Source organism: Asterias amurensis, chromosome 1 (assembly GCF_032118995.1).
Source record: "Asterias amurensis chromosome 1, ASM3211899v1".
In the NCBI taxonomy this organism is placed as follows: Eukaryota; Metazoa; Echinodermata; class Asteroidea; order Forcipulatida; family Asteriidae; genus Asterias; species Asterias amurensis.
Window position 1 is genome coordinate 655,492 of NC_092648.1, and position 21,172 is coordinate 676,663.

Consider the following 21,172-nt stretch of genomic DNA (forward strand, 5'->3'; position numbering starts at 1 on the left):
ACACACATTCTCGAGTTCCGTCACAATACATTAGGGAGTAAACAATGGATATTGCTGATGTAACCAGGTCATGACCCATCACTCATGAGAACAATATTCATGTTGAGCTCTCGGTCCAATATCATAGAGCTGCTTAAGCACTAAAAGTAGCTGAGCATAACAAGAATATGCTTACCAGAATAAGGTGACTAGCGTAGCTACAATGTCACAGTACAGTTCGTAACTTGTATCCTGCTCATCAGAAAATTGGTAAGCAATATTTTCTCTATGAAACCGAGCCCTGTTGAAGTCAGCTTTGAAAGGGGCACTCAGTGAATAAACCATATTACGAGGAGGGTTTTATTTCTAAGTGATTTTTATCTCTCAGAGTATTTAATTATCATTGAGAACCATAATAGCTGGAATTTTTCTGTCAAATCAGACCTAACATCTACTTATGAGATTTACAGATCATACTTTCACAGTGCCCGAGTGAAAGCTATCAAATACAAAGTAGTTAATCTTTCTGTGAGAACGAGTTAAGTTCAAGCTTTAAAGCCTGGTTTATCATTGTCGGCATAGCATGTTGGTTTCCTGTATGTAATGGGGCTGTGTAGTGTTGCTGGGATCCTAATGAATTCAAGCTAATATCAAATGAGCAACTCTTTTACGCATCATTTCAGTTCTCAAAATGCATTTCTGCATTTTAAATGTTTAATAAGAAATCAGTCATTTGTTATATCCTAACCGAATATAATAACGAATATTAAAAAATTACATTATAATACCTGAGAAAATTGTTTGTCAATAGTACACCTTGTAGAACTTTTAACTTAGATGAACCTTCTATAAACAACAAATGGCAAGAAATTAATAAATTGGCATATAATTAGCAAATCAAGATCTAGAAAAGATCTGTGAAGACATTATGTTTTAAACAAATTTAGGTCAGCAACAATAACCTGAGAAATGGCCTCAAACATTGAGTTGTCTTCATTATCATTATTATTCACATATTTCAGAAACACAGCTTTGCAGCTTTGAGCTAAAAATCTCAGCTTATCAGTCAAAATGCCAATCTTTTAAGTTTTCAAAAAAACATCAGTGCAGCAATTCTGAAACGGGTTTGCCCGGTCACTATAAAGCCAATATTTTATAACGTATAAATAACTCAAATATCCTATTTGACAAAACAAAACGATAAGTCTTTCAGAATGTCCTATCAGCTTACACAACAAGGATGTGAAAGTGAGAACAACTTCTTCCTTTCATTTCAATTCATGAGGTTCAAAGACAAACTCTAACAACAACTTGTCAAGAACAGGGTTATCATTTTCAGTTTAAAGTCAGATTCTGTGGCAAGCACCCAGCAGCATTATGAAAGTGAGCCCGAATCTTTATGCTTACCACAGTAAGGTTACCTGCCAAAATACCATGAACCATGTACAGTTTGTGATTGGTATCCTGCTCATTTCTGCTTAGAAAAATCGTCTGCTCAAGCAGCTCTACAGAATTTGGGCCCAGAGACTAAACATTTACATTTGAGAGAACTCAGAAATGAAAAACATTCAAGGCAAACCACTGGCTAACTTTTTGTGTGAGAAGCAGATTTTATCAAAGTGAACTCAATTACTGGCGTAGGAAGCTTGGATATCACGGTGGTCGGTAGCTACTGCTATATGGAGGTAGTGATGTCATACCTATAAATAGATGACCACTGTTGCTGCTCACAGGGCAATCTATTTTTGGGTATGACATCATCTCAGCTTTCATTGAAGAACAGATCGGTGTCTAAGACTTCATCAAACCAGTCCCCTTTGATGATTGGTGAACTAGGAACCTGAGTACAAGATCAAAACATATCACAGTGGACACTAACTGCTCAGTTAAACTTTATACTTAAACAAAATCTATTCAGTATTGGAGATTATTTAATGTAAACAAGGAAAAGATATGTAACTTGGGACCTTCAAATGAAACACCATAAACAAAGTTCAAAACAAATTTCATTGGGGTTTTTTTTTTTTTGATTAAAATTCAATGTCTCGATATTTTTCAAGCAGAAGCCTTGAAATGCTTTTGTTTCAAAAATGCCAAGATTTAACACTCTTCAACTTTAAACTGCTTAATATTTGATAATCCTCATATTGAATGTATTTGTAAAGATCTTATTTTAAACATGTTTAATTGATGAGATTAGCTATTTTCACAAGATCATTTCCACAGGTAAAATACCACAAGCTATTTATTGAGTTACCTCAGGAGAATTGGAAGTTTTGATGCTGGATGATGTTGCTACATTACTGTCCAATTGTGGTGGGATTTGCGTTTTAGTTTCTGATACCACAGTTGACTTGATCTCATCGAAGAAGTCATCATCATTAAAATCCAACTATGGAAATAAAATAAAACCCAGTAATCTGCTTAACTTCATCTTTCATCAACCAATCTGAGACTAGGCTCTAAACAGTCTTTCTGTCATATGGGAATTCATGTTTTCATATGATCCTGTCATTGAAACACGTTTCCACGCCACTCAATTATCCTTTTTGACAAAACAAAATGACTTTTGGAATCTCCTGAATGTATCAGCTTACAAAACAAGGATGTGAAAGTGACAACCACTTCTAACTTCCAGGTGCTTTCATGATGCTCAAAGATAAACTCTAACAACGGTTCTTGTCAAGAAATATGATAATCATTTTCAGTGTAAAGCTCAGATAACAAGTATAGAATTCTTCCTTTTGAATATCTTTTCTCCACTGTGATGTAATTTTTATGAACTAGAATTAATCAATGATCTTGTAAACTGAAAAGGCTGTTGTTTCCTAAACTCCATGGTGGATAACAACAAAACAAATTTATCTGGAGATCATTTTAATCCGTATTATAATTGAGTCTTTGGACTGCGACAAACAGATGTTTTTTACAATAAACCAGTAAAAATAATAATAATAATAATAACTATTATGCTGGCTCAGTAGTTTACTTCCGTCTTTTTTCTTGTTTCTTTCTACTTACATCAAAGGCTTCATTAAAGTTATCTGTAGGTTGGAGTTCTGATATTTCTTGATCTTTCTGCAGACTTGACTCCATTGATGACTGCTGTGAATTCATCTGACCCCATTGCACCACAGGAGGCTTCTGCTTATCAGTTCAGAAAAAGAAACACAAATTATTAGGAAGTCACAATTCTATCTATCATTTTGATGCTCATGCCTAAAAGGTAAAAACACATATTAAATATCTGTCAATAAATGAAATGAATCAACTATCTTTTTTCATCTGTATATTTACATAGAATACTTTGTACATTAATTATTGCCCCTCATTATTGCCTAGGCGTCTCATTCTTACTGTACTGAAAAATAGTTTCAATTTCCAACATCTTGACAACCTTACTTTACTAAAACAATATAAACCCATTTAAATCATTGCATAGCCCAATCAAATCAACGGAAATAATGTTATGTTTCATACCATTAAAATACCAACTGCTTTAGATATAAAACAGATTCAATGCAATCTCGAAACTACAAGGGTCTGTGTGGATTGGAAATAACTTTTTTTTCCCATACCAAGCAACTTAACAGTGAACCTAAAGAGCGCCCTCTATTGACTGATCCTGTTTTTTACCTGTTGTGTTGTTGGTGTTTCAGATGGCAAAGAAACTTCATAACGATAAGATGATATAGATGTGAGTTTGGAAGAAACTGCTGCCGCTAGACTAGATGAGTTAGGTACCTAAGGATCAAACAAAACAATAAATTAAACAACACAGTTTGTATCTCTTCTATCCAGCTCGAACAGTCTTTCAAACTTTCCTTTACTCACAATCGATTGTCAAAATTGTTAGACTTTTGTTTTTTACATATGCCACAGTTGCTGAACTTATAAAATCAAATCAAAATAATTATGGTTTTAAATATAAGTGCTTATATGTATGGACCTTTCAACTTCAAAGCTTGTTGTATTGATATTTTCCTGTGGTTGTTGATTGTGTTAAGTTATTAATAAGAAGAATATACATACCTCTAGGAGTGAGAAACAAGTCTTCCTGAATTCATCATTGGTGCTGTGGCTTACCACTGTAGAGATTGCATCAGAAATGTTACAGATGGACTGTCTTGTAATTTCTTCTCTTGTCTTTAAAATCTTTAGAAAGAACAAAACAATTACAAACCACATCAAGATGCAATAGCCATGTGCTTAATGCATTGGATATAGAAAGAACATATTATTTATTATAATTTATATCAAAATATTATTATTAATGTTATTACAAAACTTTATTAGTTACGAACTGGTCACTGCGACACTGAAGGTTAATACAATTATTAACAACCCAACAATAAAGTCTTTGAAAACAACAATTTTATCCAGGTGTTTGTGAGTTTGAACTTGAAGCCATGAACTTGAAGCAAATCCGACAATACCATTCAACTTTCATTTCAAGCAACAACAATCAATTAATAAAATAATAAAGTTATTGTCTATAAATGATATAACAAAAATTGATATTGATTCAATTTACCTTATCAGTTGAAGCTGAATGTTCTGTCATACTGCAGGTTTCATTCATCTTACTCCAAACTATTAAAGCAACATTCAAGAGACAAATATTCATGATTATTAATGTGATGTAAATAAAATATGAATGGAAATTTATATAATAATAATATTCTTGAATAAATTATTAATAATCAAATTATATAAAATTACATTGTAATTTACAACAATGAATTGAATAACTAGAAAAGACGAGCATTATCCACTTAATTACAAATTACAAATTGTGGACAATCCCTACACAATTACTGCGCACAAATATGTGCAAAAGAACCCAATATTTAGCAGACGATAAAGACAGCTTTCTAACCTTCAGAAGTCGGTCAAGCGCGGAGTCTAGCTGCCATTTGTTTATGATTGCCCAAAATTAGCTCAGTTCGTCTGCACCGCGACTTAATTACACACATTCACCTTTGATTTATACTCAAAAATTACCAACGTGGTGATAAGCACCAGACTATATTTTAACTGGTTTTTCGGGGAACCAGCTACCGGGGATTTACCTTTTGCAATGTCTTGTAACCTATCCCTTTTATATGTTTATACACAGCATTAAAGAATGAAGCCAGACTAACTGTGACCTGAAACGTTTCGTCACACGTGATAAGTGACCAATCAGAGCGAGGGACCCCCCATGATATGTTGTTGTGACATGATTCACCATGTACTGTACGTTAATGCAATACACATCACGTACGCACAACACAAACTGATGCTAAACTTATGTCTCCTTCAAACAGACGGACTACAGAATGAAGAAATTGACAAAATGAGTAAATCTTTTGCGACGTAATTCCACCCAAATTGACTGATACAACTTATAGGTTGTAGAGATAAATTAATTCTTCACATGCTGAAGTGGAACTGAATGAATTAAACAATGGTAACGTATATTTTGTGGAGATTTATTAATTTTTTTATTTGCTGCAAATTCAAGCAGTCAAACGCTTTTCAGAGGCGCAGACGACACCGGCGAAACGCCGACAACTTTACGTTTTTACAGTCAGGCAGAATGAAAAAATTTCCCGTATCTAGCGAATATTTTGGAATATTTTGATTAGGGTTGCATTTTTCACCCCCTCGCCCAATTTTTGATATCGTCATATTCAGAAAATGTAAGTTCAGAACAAATGTTTTAAGTCAAGAGACAATGCAAAATCTGACATCTATTTTCAACTGACTGCCATTCGATTTCAGTTGTCTGGAAAATACACAAGATGTACAGAACAGATTACACCCAACGTCAGTCTGAAATTAACTTGTTTCACTAAGTTTAATTAGGTGCTATTTTCATGACTCTAGATTGATCAACTCTTATTGCATTTACATTTCTTGGCACTGCCTGCCAACTGTCTGGCCTGATTGAAATTTTACAAAAATAACATTTGAAAACCCACACAGAATCAGGGCGAATTAGTAATTATGCACACAATCCCACTAAACCTTTATGGTTTTCATTTACTGTTTAAAAACTCTATTCTTTGTTTTTTAACAATATTCTCTGCTTACTTTGTTTTTATTCTTTCATGTCTAACATTTTTTATTCTTGGTATATGATGTGATTTTGAAATAAATGACCTGTAAAATGGAATGTGGTTCATAACTTTGATTCAAAATAGCTGTGTTGATTGTTATTTACAGTTTGTTCTTTTTATTCATTTTGTTATTTCAGGCCAGTGGGGAAGAGCCAGCATACCTCACAGTAGGAACCGATGTTAGTGCAAAGTATCGAGGTGCTTTCTGTGAAGCTAAAGTGAAAATTGTGAAGAAGTTTGTAAAATGCAAGGTGAGTTGCGATTCATCGTCAGTGCTTCAATTTGCAGGGTTTGCAGTTACAACCATATAGTGATTGAGCAAATATAATACCTACACAGTTTAACATTTGAACTGTTAAATTGATAGCAAGCACTGAATTATCTTATTTGTTTATGAGTAAGAGTTTTTCGATAATCAACACAATTAAGAGATATTTATCAGAGTGAAAGTCAACATTTCAACAAAAAGGTAAATTTTACTCTTTGTGAAATCGGCCCAGAACTGTTATATTAATATGAATCTTAGTGCTTCAAATGTGAAATCGGGCTAAGTTAATGTTAGGGATAAGGAAGCCATGACAATTATTTATAAATGTCTTGGATTATTTCCTTGTTTTATACATCCTTATAAATGTGAATGTGGTGGTCACAGTAAGTAAACATATATGTTTTTTTTTTAAGGGTGGTTCAAGTTGATAAAATAGTTCCTTTATTTCTTTATAATAGGTGCACTTCAGTGATGGGACGAATGGAGTGATTCCAGATGAGCTAGTCAAAGGAAACCTGAAAGTAAGTCATGATCAAATGCTTAACTACAATTGTCTGGAAAAATTTCAATTTTTTTTTTCTTCTTCATTTTTTGAGCAAGTTCTTCAGCTGTTGTGCAGTTTATTGAATTTATTTGTTGCTTATTTTAATTGAATTTTACTGTTGAAGTCAGGGGTCTGATACTTCATGAAATGTTCAGATAGAAAGTTATTTTCCTCACAGAGGTGCCTTTAACAAAGGAGAAAACACCTTGGTGTCCTTGCCCTTTCAAGAAAGGAGCATCAGGTCTGATGTCAATATTTAAGAGCAGTACGGTTACTTATATGTTTTATCTGATTCATTTATCACTCTTTAGGTTGGACAGCCGGTTGAAGCCAAACATTTAGAGACAGAGAATTGGACAAAAGGGACTATTATGAAATTAACTGATGCCAGTACATACACTGTTGGTAAGTAACTCTGGTCATCTGTTCATATATGTTTTCAATGTCATGGTAAGTTGATTTTTGTACAGCAGAAAAATAATCTAACTTTGCAACACGACCAAAACTGATGGCAGTATAGATTTGAAACCTGCATACTTGAATTATTCTTTCAGTTTTTGATGATGGAGATGAAAAAACGTTAAGAAGAACTTCCCTGTGTCTTCAAGGTGAAAGACACTTCAACGAGAGTGAGGTAAGAAAATCTAAATATCATATCAAAAAATTGTAAACGAGTGTAGAAAGTGTTTTGTATATTGTTCAGTGATTTACTTGTATTGCTTCTGTGTAATTTTGATATTTTTTGTTCTCTACAATTATTTATTCATTCATATTGTTATAAATGTTGATTCAATGTATTTTCTTCCCAACAAAGTCGTTTTAATTCTTTATGTTTGTTGTGTAAAGCTTTTGATGTTCATGCCTGTGATTTTGAATGCTTTTTAAGATGTAGATTCTTTCTTTAATTTTAATTCAATGTATCTTCTGCTTTATTATAGCATTCATTGTCGTTTTGTCAAAAAATGTATGAATACTGATTCAGTCGTGTGATGTATTTTCTGTGAAATATTTTTGCATTTTTATTGTTTGTGTTATGATTGCATATTGACATTGTCATTAGTGTAAATGTCTCAGTTGATGTTTGCTTCTTGTCTGTCTACAGGCTGAACCAAGAGAGCAATCCCAGATTACATGTCCTCTTCTCTTATCTCATATTTTATCCCACTTTTTAATCAAAAGAAACTTATACAAAATTATTTGATTGAAGGAGAAGATTTTGAACTCATTTTGTACAATATTAATTTCCCTACCAGACCTTGGACCATTTACCACTGACTGATCCTGAGAACTTTGGTACTCCGGTCATGCGTGAGAATAAGAACAAGAGAAAACGCCGACTTAGCACACGATCACGGTAAGAGGTGTACAACACACACAAAATTGACAACATTTGTTATTTGTGCAATTGAGACTTTACCTATCAAATAATAAACCATAAGAGAAGCTGACTGGGTCGATTTTTAAATCGTTCCTGTTGGACAGAGAAACATTGACTGGAGCGGTATTTGAACCAAAGGCCTCCGGATTAACGTGCAGGCACTCTACCAACTTAGCCTAACTGAAGATGAAAAATAGGAATTATTTGTTACAAAATGTTCTGCCTTATGTTTCGACCCTAGCAGCGTCTTTCTCAAAGGATTAGGGAAACACTTTGCTCGAGTCAAATCATCAGGCTAGTAACAGTAAAGAACTATTGTACTTTTCAAATCACAACAATTAATTCATTTGTTGGGGTGCTTTAGGTCTGTTGTATAAATTTTGCTTTTGAAATCACAAAAATAATTTTTCTTTCTATGACTTTTTTTAGTGGTGATGGGGATGATGATGAAGATGATGATGATGATGATGATAGCGATGATGACTCATCAACCGGCAGGAAATCTAAGAAAGATGACCGAGATGATAGCATCGGAAAGGTCATCGTCGTGGAAACCAACGACAAACGCAAGAACCAATGGTTCCCTGCTTTGGTATGTACAAAGATTAAATATTTCAATTGGTGACAATGAACCTTTTACTTTGCACTATTTACTTGAATTGAGTATATTTACATATGTATGTTTGAATGGTTTTATATATTTACTTGAATGTGTTGCCTCTTTGGTTTTACTGTAGTTGATAAGATGAATTCCTCTAGTGGTGCACATTTATTTTTATGTTTATTTTGTGTCTCCCAATAATGCATTTGACTTTTTAAGCTTGACGCTTATTACCATGTCTTACATTGCTTAAATTTACTACTGATTATCACACAACCTTTACCATGGTACATTATTTATGCATTCAACTTTCTGGCTTTGTTTTATTGCTTGTTTTTTATTGCTGTGTATTTGACTATTTTACTGCTGTGTACAGGTTCCTATAGCAGTTGTAACACCAAGGCTATTCTACCCTGTCCAAATAAAACTGCATTTAAATAAATAATAAATTGTTTTTACTGTTTCAATTGTGTAAATTCAACCCAAAGAAAGTTAATATCAGTACTTCTTCCCAGCTTTACTCATGCCTTTTGAAAAATGAGCGGGACTGGATTTGCACAGAGGCAATTATTTATGTTGCCCCAGTCTTGGCCATGTTGCCAACTCAAAAGGTCTCCATAGACTTAAAGATATTCCAATTGAAGTGCCTCGTTCAAAAATTGCCTTGCCCCCTCAAAGATGAAATTTGTTGATTTCATTTCATTCTATTGAACTTTCAGGTTGTAGATCCAACGACAGCTAAAGATATTCAGCCCAAGTCCAAGGATCATGTTGTGGCGAGGTCATTTAAGGACAATCGATAGTAAGAATCTTTCTCAGATATTTCTTAATCTCTTTTGGAAAGTTGTATTGAATTGATTTTGCATGACAACATTACACTTTTATCTGTCTGAATTTTGTTTAAAAGTATAAACTGCCAAATAAATAATAATTATAACAATAACAACAAAGAAAAAGAAGAAATTTGTTTTACTTGTTTCGCATACTGTAATTTGTGTGCACATACCTTCTTTTGTAGTCAAAATATTGCAAAACTATTACATTCAAACTTGTGAATGTGATTTAATTATTATAATTAATACTAAATTGATTCTGAAAATGTGTTCTATTATGTAATTGATTGTGGCTATATTTTTTAAATAATCATATTCGGTCTTGGTTTTAAACTGTATTTTTGTGAACTGCCTTGGTGGTCATTTAACTCGATATAAATTGTTTTGATATCTTTGAATTTTCTATTCTGCATAATCGTGTTAACTCTTCTTAATATTTGCCATTGGCTTGACAAACTTTTTCTTATTATTGATAATGAAAGGGTTGTGTATAGTGATTGTACACAAAACCAGCTTATGTGTAGATGCATTCGCAGGATGATTACATACTGTAGGCTGGTACAGTTAATATATCATTCAAAACCACACTGGTATTGGGTACAGTGCTGTTAATGGTCAGATAATAGGAGGGTTTAGTGTGTACGGTTGATGTGCATTCACTAGATGTTTTCATATTGTAGGCTGGTATAGTTTATCATTCAAAAGGACAGTGGATGATATTGAATGTTAACACAGTAGGAGGGTTGACTGTGTGCTGTGTAGATGTATTCACTAAATTAAATTACATAGTATGCTGACACAGTTTGTTTATGATTCAAAACCACAGTAGGTGATATTAATTGGTCACATATTAGGAGGGTTTTGACACAATAGCATTTGTGATATTAGTTGGCTTTTATTTTACCGTCTAACACATACCATTTATATGTGAAAATTTGGAACACATTAACTTTTCTCATTGATTGCCATTTAATACTTATTTTTTTAGTTAGCCTCATAAATACTAATAGTTAGGATTAGTTATAATACAATAATATAAACAAATTGACATCAACTTATCATTCACTTGCTGTATCATTGTATGACTGATAAGAAATATTTACCACTAGATGTTATTAATAGAAGTTAACATGTGATTTATTCAAACAGCTATAGCATTGACAAGCAGAGTCGTCGAGCTTTTGCATCTAAAGATCATAACTACAAAGGAGATCTCTCCAGCTTAAAACTAGGTCAGTCTCGCCTCACCTTTGACCTTACCTATGTATATATTGTTCATTATCAGTTATTATTTATTTGTATTTATTGAAATTTGTGTATTTTCCTGAGTTAAAAGAATTGATGTCTGTGATTTCACAGTCGAATAAAACTAAATTTGATTTGTCTTTCCAGCGGTTGAAAAAGCTGTTAATTTTGTTGAGACGGGACAACTCCCTAGCAACTGGGATCCTGATATGCTCAAAAAGAATCGCGGGAATAGTGGAAACAAGAAGAATAAGAATGATACGGATAAAGCAGACGCTGAAGAAGAGGAAGAAGAAAGTGAAGATGATACTGATGATGAATATGATGAAGAGAAAGATGCTTGGCTCGCTTCACTTCATAAATTCATGGAAGAAAGAGGTAGGAAGATGAGATGTTGTTGTTCTTGCATTTGGGATAAAAACACATTGTGATTAGTTTTCCTTGGCGAACTTGCTGGAGCTGGGATCTCAGTGACTATGTTGTAAACCCACTATAGCTTTTCCATATCGGAAGTGGTTAGAAAAGCAGGACAAGGTTGTGGGTTCAAATCCTACCAAGCTAACCACTGATTCGCAATGACTATGTTGTCTAGTTACTGCATCACAATTTCTTGATTTATGCAATTCATAATCATAGATGTTAAACTCATTGTTTGTATGAGAGAGATTGGCTGTTGCCATATCCCCGTGTGGGATTTTCCCTTGACTGGAAGATCAGCTTAACATACAAACAAACAAACAAAACGGTGCACAGCAACATGATCACAAATAGTTTTGAATAGTGAAACAATAGTCTCCACAATCTACCAGAGAGAAGAAGGTTTTAATAAATATTTTCTTGGCAGGTACTCCAATCAACAAGCCACCAGTGCTTGGTTTCCGAGACTTGAATCTCTACAAACTCTACAAGTTGGTTCAAGATATTGGAGGATGTCGTAAAGTAACCGATAAACAGAAATGGCGCCACGTCTCCACCAAGATGGGTATTCCTTCTGTTACCACAGCGCAGCCTTATAACATCAAAGCTGCATATAACAAGTAAGTCAGATTTAAGACTGCATTGAGGAGTTACAACCTAGTTAAGTTTGCTGTAAAACAGCAAATTGGTGAGATGCACACAATATCTTTACATGCAATGTTTCCTTCCACAATGACCGAGCATTGACAGGCTGTAGCAATGTGTGTCGACAGTGCAGGAGCAAATACCATGAAACTTTTTAAAATAAAATTTAACACTTTATAATGGAAGCCTGTATTATCTCAAAAGAAGATCAAATGTTAAATAATAATTTTTAAACCATTAGTACATTTTTTATTTGAATTAATAGGTATCTGTACGCATTTGAAGAGTATAATCGCAAGCTTGGCCCTGGCATCACACGTTCCTTACCTAGGACACGTCGTAGGTCTTCATACAGTGAGCGTTGGCCAATGACCATTTCCCCTAAAGTAGAGAAGTCTCCATCTCCCAAGGAGCTACGTAAGATGGAAGAGTCTGAAAGTGAGGAAGAAGTCTCACCAAGGAATAAGAAGAAGGTAACATAACAAATGTTAAATAGGGAGACTGACAACATAATACTAAGCATTACATAACACCTGGAACAGGGATCGCTAGTTCAAAGCTCAATCAACTTTTTGTTTTTCTACCCCAAATTTATTAGTAACTTCTTTACTAGAATTTAAATCAATTAGTTTGATAAAAGGTTGGTAAAAATCTTAATAATTATGAACTTGACAAAGTTTGCGCGTGTTCGACCCAGAAGAGTGCTAGGACTTTCACAATTTGTGAGCCCAATTGAATTTGAATATTTAAATTAGAATTTGAATCCATAGCATCAACTCCTCAATCTCATTGGTTTGCAGGGCAATAAGAAAACAGAAACCAAAGCTGAGAAGGAAACTCCAGATAAGAAAGACTCCAAGGCTAAAGAGAAGGAACGAAGGGAAGAAGAGAAGAAACAACGAGAGAAAAGAGAAAAAGAACGCCTAGAGAAAGAGAAAAAGGAGAAAGCTGAAGAGGAGAAGAAGGAGAAAGCCAAGCAGGAAAAGGAACGCATAGAAAGAGAAAAGAAAGAAAAAGCTGAGAAAGAAAAAGAAGCGTTAAGGGACAAGAAGGAACGAGAGAGGAAAGAGAGAGAAGAAAAAGAAAAGGAGTTGGAAAATCTGAGACAGAAACGTCAGAAGGAGAAAGAGAAAGAGGCAAGAAGAAGGAGAGATCCTCGTACCTTGGAAGGTCCTGGGAGTAAAGCTGATAAAGAAGAAGAGGAAGATTCAGGAACTGAGCAACCAGAACAAAAGTACGTCTGAAATTATTTTATTCAGCTTTCTTGCTTTCTTATATGCCTGATTAATTACATAATTTTTTCATATGCTTGATTTAAATTTTAAATTCTCTTAATAACTCTTGGCCATGACATTCAACGATGTTTTGCTGACTCATGTAGATTAAAATATTAAATTTGTTATTTTTGTTTCCCTACTTCAGACAAGAGCATGACCCGTCCATCCAAGCTGACTTTGACATCGGTGAGAAGATCAAAGTTCAATACGGTCGAGGCAGAACACAGAAGATTTACGAAGCCAAGGTAAAGATTTCATTTGTTTTATTTATGAAAATTGGTCTTAAAACCAAGGACTCTCAGAAAAGCGAACTTAATTACTGTACTAGCCAAGAACCCAGGGAGATTTCGAACCGGGGTCCTAGAAGTGGATGGCAAGTGAAGATACTACTTAGCCAACCTGACCAGCCAAAATTATTGAACATTTGTTATCATTGTATGATTTATTGAAAATCAGAATGGGTAAAAGTTATGAATCATTTCAAACTATCTGCCCAAATTGAACAACATTCATGTTAGTGTTTCCTTTTGAATCGGGTTATTTACTTGATTGAGAAATGATGACATGGTTTGATTTTTTGTTTACAGATTGTTGATTATGAAGTAGAGGATGGTCAAGTGGTGTATACCATTCATTACATGGGATGGAATGTTCGCTTTGATGAGGTCATCACGGCTGACCGCATCCTGGGATGGGCTGAGAAGAAACGAGAGAGACAACAGAAAGACCGGGAAAAGGAAAGGAAGGAGAAAGAGATGGAAGCAGAAAGGGAACGTAAGGAGAAGGAAAAGGAAGAAAAAGAACGGGAGAAGAGAGAAAAAGCCAAACAGGAATTGGAGAAGGCTAGAGAGAGGGAGCAGAAGGAAAAAGAGAGGAAAGAAAAGGAAAAGAAGGAAAAAGAGAAACGCGACCGAGAGCTCAAGGAGGAAAAAGAAAGGAAAGAGAAAGAAGAGCGGGAGAAGGCTGAACTAGAATCCAAACGGAAAAAGGCGGAAAAGGAAGCAGAAAAGGAACGGGAGCTGAAAAAACTCGCCGAAGAGAAATCGGAGAAAGAGAAGACACCTGGGAAGATCTCAGGAAAGCGAGGACGACCTTCCATAACTAAGACACCTACACCATCTCCAGTGGCCAGTGTATCTACTGTTGTTGTAACTCCATCTACGCCAGGGAGGTCTACGTCTCCACAGGAACAGAGTAGCTCCAGTAAATCACCGACTCCAAGTCGATCTTATGCAACACGCGTCATGAGATCGGACAGGAAGAGTTTATCCGATTCACCATTTGCTTCTGGTCTTCCAGGTGAGTGGAAAATACAAATACTTAGTGCTGGGTTTAGGGTATTTGGGCAAATTGTTTGTTGAATAGACCCCTTGAATATGATGTCACATTGAGTGAAACATTGCTTAAGTGTTGACTTTGTCATATGTTTTTTGTTTATTGAAATACTGTTGTAATTTGAACTGGTTTTTTTGCCATTTAATTTCTCAAATTGTACATGAAGCTAAATAGTCCGATATGAATGATTTTGCTCAACAGCCAAACCAAGACCAAGAAGGAGTTCCGGACACTCTGAGAGTGTTACAAGAGGTGAGTGTCACTGAGACCTCATTCCTACATTTAACAAATGGACAAATGTTTTTGTTGGGGCGGGGGTAGTCATAGGTTTTTCACCTATTAGGAGACCATTCAATTCTGTATAGCCATCAACATGGAAATATTGTTAATATTTTACACCCAATTTCCAGGAAAACGATTTTCAGAAAGTTTGATCTGTTTTAGAAGTGTTGATGGTTTTAAGATTGGTCTTGACTGTTTATCAACCTTTGCTAAGCAGAGTGTGCAAATCCTTTTAGCAATACTGACAACTCATCTGAAGATGAATGTTAGTGCTTTGTGAAATTGAGCCTTGTGAACTTTTTAAATTTCAGGATATGACCTTTACCTTGACCTAATTGTATTGGTGGTCTCTAAATAAATTATGAGTAAAGGAGTTATGCAAATCCTTTATTGATTACTGTTCTTTTCATCATGTTTGTTAATACAGGGTCTGACAGTGAAAGTGAAGATGTTGAAGACAATAGTTCCCAAGACAGCATTTCCAATCTTCCAGAAACAAAAGACGACAAAGAAAGTCCCGCAGTAGAGGAAAAGATTGTGGAGGACACCAGGAGTGCAGAGGCTCAACCTGAACTCATCTTAGAGAAGCTGACAGAAGAGAATCTGGCTTTAAAAGTCGTCAAGGAAGCCGAGGCTGTAGTCGAAAAAGAAGATGTTGTAGAACCTCCAAAAGATGTTGAAGATTTGAAAGATATTCCTGCGGAGAAGGAGGAAGAAGTAAAAGAAGAGGAAACCAAAAAGAAAGATAAGGTCGTGGAGGTGGAGGAAATCAAGCCACCATCGGAGAAGAAACAAGATGGTTTGATTCCGCAGGAGGAACCGATAGCACAACCCGTAGAAACCCCAAAGAAGAAGGACAAGAAGGAAAAGAAGAAGGAGACGAAGAGTAAATCCAAGAAAGAGAGCAAAGCCAAGAAAGATCAGTCTCGACAGAGCTCTGGAGACGCCAAGAAAGAAACAAAAGGGAAGAAAGAGACTAATAAGAAGTCATCACAAGCAAAAACGGAAGCGGCAAAGGAGAAAGTCAAGGAACAAGAGAAGGAAAAGAAGGAGAAGGAAGTTAAGGAAGAAACGGTGATTCTGAAACCAGAACAAGGGGAGGACACTAAGAAGAGAAAGGGAAGAAAACGTGCGAGTCGTAAGAGTTTAGACGGCAAGGCAAAGAATAAAGAAGAGGGTGCTAAGGACGATACAACCAGTGAACCTGAGGAGAAGAAAAGGAAAGAGGCTGATCCTAAGCATGATAAGAAAGCTGCGATGGACTTGGAAACTAAACAGGATAAAAGTGCTAAAGATGGGAAAATGGAGACCGAGTCTTTTGAAAGCTCTAGACCGTTACCAGCAGAACCAAGTAGCAGTTCAGTTCTTGGGAAACCATTTGCCTTCAACAAGAACCGACCATTGTTATCAACCCCACCAACATCACCAGAGAACTCTCCAGCGCAGCCTTCCTCTCCAGCGAGTAACGACGCAGCCAAAGGCTCCCACCATGAAGCCGATGATGAACATGTCAGTGGGAAATCAGACAGCGATGCTATGATTGAGGTAGCAAGTCTCGGTGAATCAAGTCACGCTCAGAGGCGGCAATCACCTCATCACGATACAAGCTCCTCAAACAGCAGTGCAGATATTCACATGCCCACCCCAACCACAAGCACTGATATCAGAACTGTTAAACATGATGTCGCTGCTGAAACCCCATCTCCAAAGAAACGGAGGAGAAACACATCCGAGTCGGAATCATCTCACAAACGATCTCGTAAGAGAAACCGACGTCAGACGTCTGTTGCGTCGGCCGTAGCTGAGAGGAGGCGGTCAGCAGCAAGGGAAGCACCCCGTCATAGTAGCAGCGATACCGATGAAACTCAGTCTGATCTTAAACACCATCGTTCTAGCCATAAATCAGAGAAACGAGAAAGTGAAAAGAAGACGTCAGAAGTCAGTAATAGTAGCCATCACAGGGTAGAAGGACCTCCAATCCCACGCAAGTGGAACTTCCTAATAGGTGAGTCAAGTTCAAACCCTCAGTCTAGAAGAAAAAAACACTTTTTCTTGCTTGATGAAAAAGCTTTATCTCTGAAACATTGTCTAAAGGCAGAGTGTACTTTTACTCTACAAAGTGACCCTTAAAAGTTACTTTGTAAAGAGCACTTGAGTTCTATATATATTTTTAATGAAGATATATTTGTTTTGAATTCCTCTTACTCTTTACATAGTTCCTTCTTTAATTTGAAGCCAATACTACTTTGAGTGTTTTGTTTCTCACTCAGTTTCTTCTAAAATTCTTGTTTAATTGATTGATTGATTTATTGATTCTTGTCTCTTTGTAGATGTAAGTCACATCAATGATCCTGAAGAGAGAATATCTCTAATCCAGAGGCAGTTGAATGACCTTCGTAAGATCTACATGCAACTCAAGACGGAGGTAGCAACCATCGATAGACGACGAAAAAAGTTCCGCAGGAAAGAACGAGAAGGTGAGTGTAACCTCGGATTATTACCTTTTTCACTCAGAATTCTCAAAAAAATAATGGCCATAAAAACTTACTTGGTGAGAAGCACTGCAGGTGTTGATAGTATAAACCATTTTTCTCAGAATGATGTCATCAAATGTTTTGGATGTTGACAAAATTTGCACTGGAATAGTATCGAATACAATGGCATTTTGTACCACTTTAATGGGTGGATAAAGACTTGTAATTTTTTCCCCACTCACACGAGGACTCTTTCTATTTGAAAAAGAGTACATCACAAAATTTAATTGTACACTTCGCTTCCTCTTTAATAATCAAGTGCTTGTCTTTAATTAAAAACAATCTTATAACCTGGCTACGGCATTTGCTTAAGGTGTGGCTGATGGCACCCTTTGCTTCATTGTATGTTTTCAGCTACGGCTGATTTTGACATAGCCATAGTTTCTTTGCAATAAACCATTCTGATTGTATATACTTTTCTTTTTTGCAGCTGCACAAGCCTTAGCCAGTCAAAAACAACCTGAAAAGAAGTCGGTTGATAGCACCTAGATGGAGACGTCTGTATTTTAATGAATGCTAGAGATGTGCAACTAATGAACTCCAGTGCTCAACAAACCACTTAAGATTATTTCCTGGTCATTGCAAAGACAACGTTTTAACCGCTTAGGTTCAGTATTCTGAAATTTATTAAAAAGTTTTTTGGAGCTTCTTGAGTAATCGTTTTCCTTTGAAAATATCGATGCCACAATAAACCGTCCGCTCTAAGCCAGTCTAGATGAATTTGGCAGATATGCACATCATCTGACATTTAGTGACTCATATTCCATTATACATGTATTTATTGATCCACTATAAAGATGGAATAGGATATCTTTGGATTTGCTTTTCATAGGAGTGAGATGAATTAGCACACCGATGTTGTGTAAACAAATAACAATAATATTGTCTACCAAATGGTGTCTCACACATTTGTGTAATAGCATCTTTGTGCTGACTCATCGATGTTATGGTAGAATGGGGCGAGCAAAACTGCAATAACTTCAATGTAACAATGAAATCTTAGGAATGCTATTTGTTCATGATGATTGTCAGAGGATCAGAACTTCTGTGGCGGATCAGTTGGTATGGGGGGAGTGGGTTCTGGAAAGATAGTTTCTGATAAACTACGGAAAGAGATGGAAGTGGTTGCTGTTCAGCAACCTCATTTCCAGGGGTCACTGCATTGTATTGATTAATGTTGCACATTGGGCCTCTCCATGCATGACCCGAGTATAATAGGCTGCAAGGCAAAGAGCAACTGGTTCCCACTCATTCTTTGATCTTTGACATGGTTAACTGTAGGCCTTGGGTTACCAAGTAACACCATAATGAATTTGAAATGAAATTGTGTAAACATTACTTTGAGTTTTAACACGTGTGTATAAATGACCTAAAAGCACCGGCTTGGGAGTTTTTAAAAAGTGGGTGCATAGAGTGGTCACTTTTGGGAATCAATCAATGTTGTTTTTCAGCACATTTGATTGGTTCATTGATGAGAGGTATTGGTACAGCGCGCTGCCCATGATAGCGATGCGAAGTATTTAGCCCTAACACCCTTTGAGAATGGCATAAGCTCACAAACATGGCCGACTACTTGGCTAAAATTTTTGTTGTGATTTACAAAAGCAGTGCCACTTTACTAGTCATTTTTCAATATCTCCCTCATTTTGTTTTGCATGATGGTAAAGTCAACAAACCCAATGCGACTTTCAAAGTACATGTAGTCTGTCCACTCAACGATCATTTTGCTGCATATTTATACAGTAGCTCATGTCTTGTTCCCAAACTTCCATTAATCTAGCACCATATCAGTAGTAAACAGTGTTGTGTTGTTTACACTGATTTAGTATATTTAGTCCGGTTTAATGTTTAGTTCTATGTATAGTTAGTGAATGAATTGTGGCAAACAGGCATGATTTGGAAGCTTTATGGTCAGAGTCGTTTAAATAATGTCAATGTTTTCTGATAGATACCTTAGCAATAACTTTTACTGATGCTTTGTGGGCTGTTTTTAGAGATTGAATTGTGCACGATTGGTGCATTAATTGTTGTTATTTAAAGTCATTCCAGTGTCCGAGACAATTCTCCCATTTCTTCTACTCTAAAAATCGTATGGTTTCCTGAAATCTTGTCTTTTTTTTTTTTTTAAGAAACCTTTTTCGGCAAAACCAGGTCGAAGTAAAAACTTAAACTTAAAGAAGAGATAGTGCAGAGTTTTTATCAAAGTATTTACAGGTAGTAAAAATAAACATATGAAATACTTCACCAAATTGTACATATCATTTTTATTTAAGAATATGACAAGGTAGTTTGACTTGAATTATTACATGCATTAATACCGTTGATACATGTACAAAGATTTTAAACAACTGCCAAATAAATTCTGGTTGTTTTATTTGAACAGATCTGCATGTAATGTACATTAGTGTAGTTGACGTGAAGTAATGGTTGCAGCTCTTATATCATATAGTCAAACATTTTTAATAAGTTTTGTTTGATATGACAATATGTTTGAAGGCTCCGCAAGGAAATGAGTTTAAAAAGAAGACATATTTATACCAAAAATGATGAATTTATCGTTTGAATATTCAGCTCGTCTGCATTTTTATTCAGCTGTGATGTACAATGTGACTTGCTTGTATTTGCTGGACTGTAAATAATATAAGTGAAGCTTAAAATAATAGTTGGCTTTTATTTAAAAATGGTCCTACAAAGATTTACTGAAAATATGTCCATCAACCCTCCTACCATTGTTACCATTTCCAGTGATTTGACTGACCATTTGCTATCATTCAACTGCATGTGCTGTATATGGTGGCACAACATTCAGTTTATGTCATTCAAACCAAAGTGGATGATATTGAATGGTCACATAGTAGGAGGGTTGACTGTGTATCATGTACATGTAGATGCATTCACCACTTGATAACATACATTGCAGACTTACATAGTTTATCATTCAAAACCAGAGTGAATTATACTGAAAGGTCACATAGTAGGAGGGTTGACTGTGTACTGTGTAAATAGTCTCCACGTGATATGATATTGCAGGCCGGCATAGTTTATCTTATGCTCAAAAATCATAGTACACGTAGTTGATATTGAATGGTCACACAGTAGGAGGGATAAATATTAAAATAACTGACCGTTATCAATCCATTCATAAAGGAAGTGTTATAAGAAAGTTGTTAAGAGCTTGGTGCACTATTTTGTCTGGAAGGTTTAGCAAATGCCATGGAACAAATTTCAAAAAAGGAATAATTGTATCATTGTTTCTCAATTAAATTTGCTTCAAATAATTGATTTTTTTTTACAAATGGATTAACCAATTTGGACAATTGTTGATCATTGGATATATATATTTGTGGGAACAATTTGAAACCTGTGAAAAAAGTAGAAATAGTTTTTTAGAAATTAGTAATGATTACAATTTCAGAGATACAAATGAAATCAAAACTGTGTGCATTTTAATTTAGCTTACTTAATAAGAATAAGAGATTTGTGTAATTGTTTTGACTCGCTGATAAGGAGCTGTACAGACATGAGGTAGGGGGCGTTTATTATTCAGAATCAAGTATTTGTTATACATGTACACATTGTCTGCGAATAAACCATCTTGCCTTGACTCAGGAAATCTTTGCAACCTCAACTTTTTATCCTGAGTACAAATGATGAAAAACATATGTGTAGGGAACAGGTGGTCTTTATTTAGTAAACTAAGACAGGATGTGAACCAGAAACCAATGAATGA

The 21,172-nt window shown here is 35.5% G+C and overlaps 2 protein-coding genes across 3 annotated transcripts; one reads left to right on the forward strand and one right to left on the reverse strand.

Annotated features, from left to right (window-relative positions):
- Positions 1-710: 710 nt before the first annotated feature.
- On the reverse strand, positions 711-4,980 carry LOC139939694 (uncharacterized). Of its 2 annotated transcripts, none has more exons than XM_071935771.1 (7): positions 4,859-4,980; positions 4,514-4,572; positions 4,012-4,134; positions 3,616-3,723; positions 3,001-3,123; positions 2,237-2,371; positions 711-1,819 (listed from the first exon to the last, which is right to left on the reverse strand). In XM_071935771.1, the coding sequence occupies exons 2-7, from the start codon at positions 4,559-4,561 to the stop codon at positions 1,742-1,744; spliced, it is 615 nt and encodes a 204-aa protein (XP_071791872.1). In that variant the 5' UTR covers positions 4,562-4,572; positions 4,859-4,980; the 3' UTR covers positions 711-1,741. The 2 variants fall into 2 exon arrangements, with proteins under 2 accessions (XP_071791872.1, XP_071791880.1); XM_071935779.1 differs by lacking the exon at positions 4,859-4,980 and adding an exon at positions 4,790-4,845.
- A 255-nt stretch (positions 4,981-5,235) lies between these two features.
- LOC139941449 (uncharacterized) lies at positions 5,236-21,060 on the forward strand. Its single transcript, XM_071937952.1, has 19 exons — positions 5,236-5,431; positions 6,221-6,334; positions 6,810-6,872; positions 7,207-7,300; positions 7,450-7,529; positions 8,149-8,249; positions 8,703-8,865; positions 9,594-9,676; positions 10,857-10,939; positions 11,100-11,330; positions 11,797-11,989; positions 12,280-12,487; positions 12,815-13,248; positions 13,437-13,536; positions 13,879-14,590; positions 14,828-14,878; positions 15,336-16,913; positions 17,239-17,385; positions 17,873-21,060. The coding sequence occupies exons 1-19, from the start codon at positions 5,429-5,431 to the stop codon at positions 17,929-17,931; spliced, it is 4,497 nt and encodes a 1,498-aa protein (XP_071794053.1). The 5' UTR covers positions 5,236-5,428; the 3' UTR covers positions 17,932-21,060.
- Positions 21,061-21,172: the final 112 nt, after the last annotated feature.

Excerpts from the sequence above, each read along its gene's own strand:
- LOC139941449 (XM_071937952.1), top strand. Across the intron at positions 10,940-11,099 it reads TCTCTCCAGCTTAAAACTAG|CGGTTGAAAAAGCTGTTAAT; the intron begins GTCAGTCTCGCC and ends TTGTCTTTCCAG. Across the intron at positions 13,537-13,878 it reads AGAAGATTTACGAAGCCAAG|ATTGTTGATTATGAAGTAGA; the intron begins GTAAAGATTTCA and ends TTTTGTTTACAG.
- LOC139939694 (XM_071935771.1), bottom strand. The coding sequence starts at position 4,561 with ATGAATGAAACCTGCAGTATGACAGAACATTCAGCTTCAACTGATAAG. Across the intron at positions 4,135-4,513 it reads ATTCAGCTTCAACTGATAAG|ATTTTAAAGACAAGAGAAGA; the intron begins GTAAATTGAATC and ends TTCTTTCTAAAG. Across the intron at positions 1,820-2,236 it reads AAACTTCCAATTCTCCTGAG|GTTCCTAGTTCACCAATCAT; the intron begins GTAACTCAATAA and ends TCTTGTACTCAG.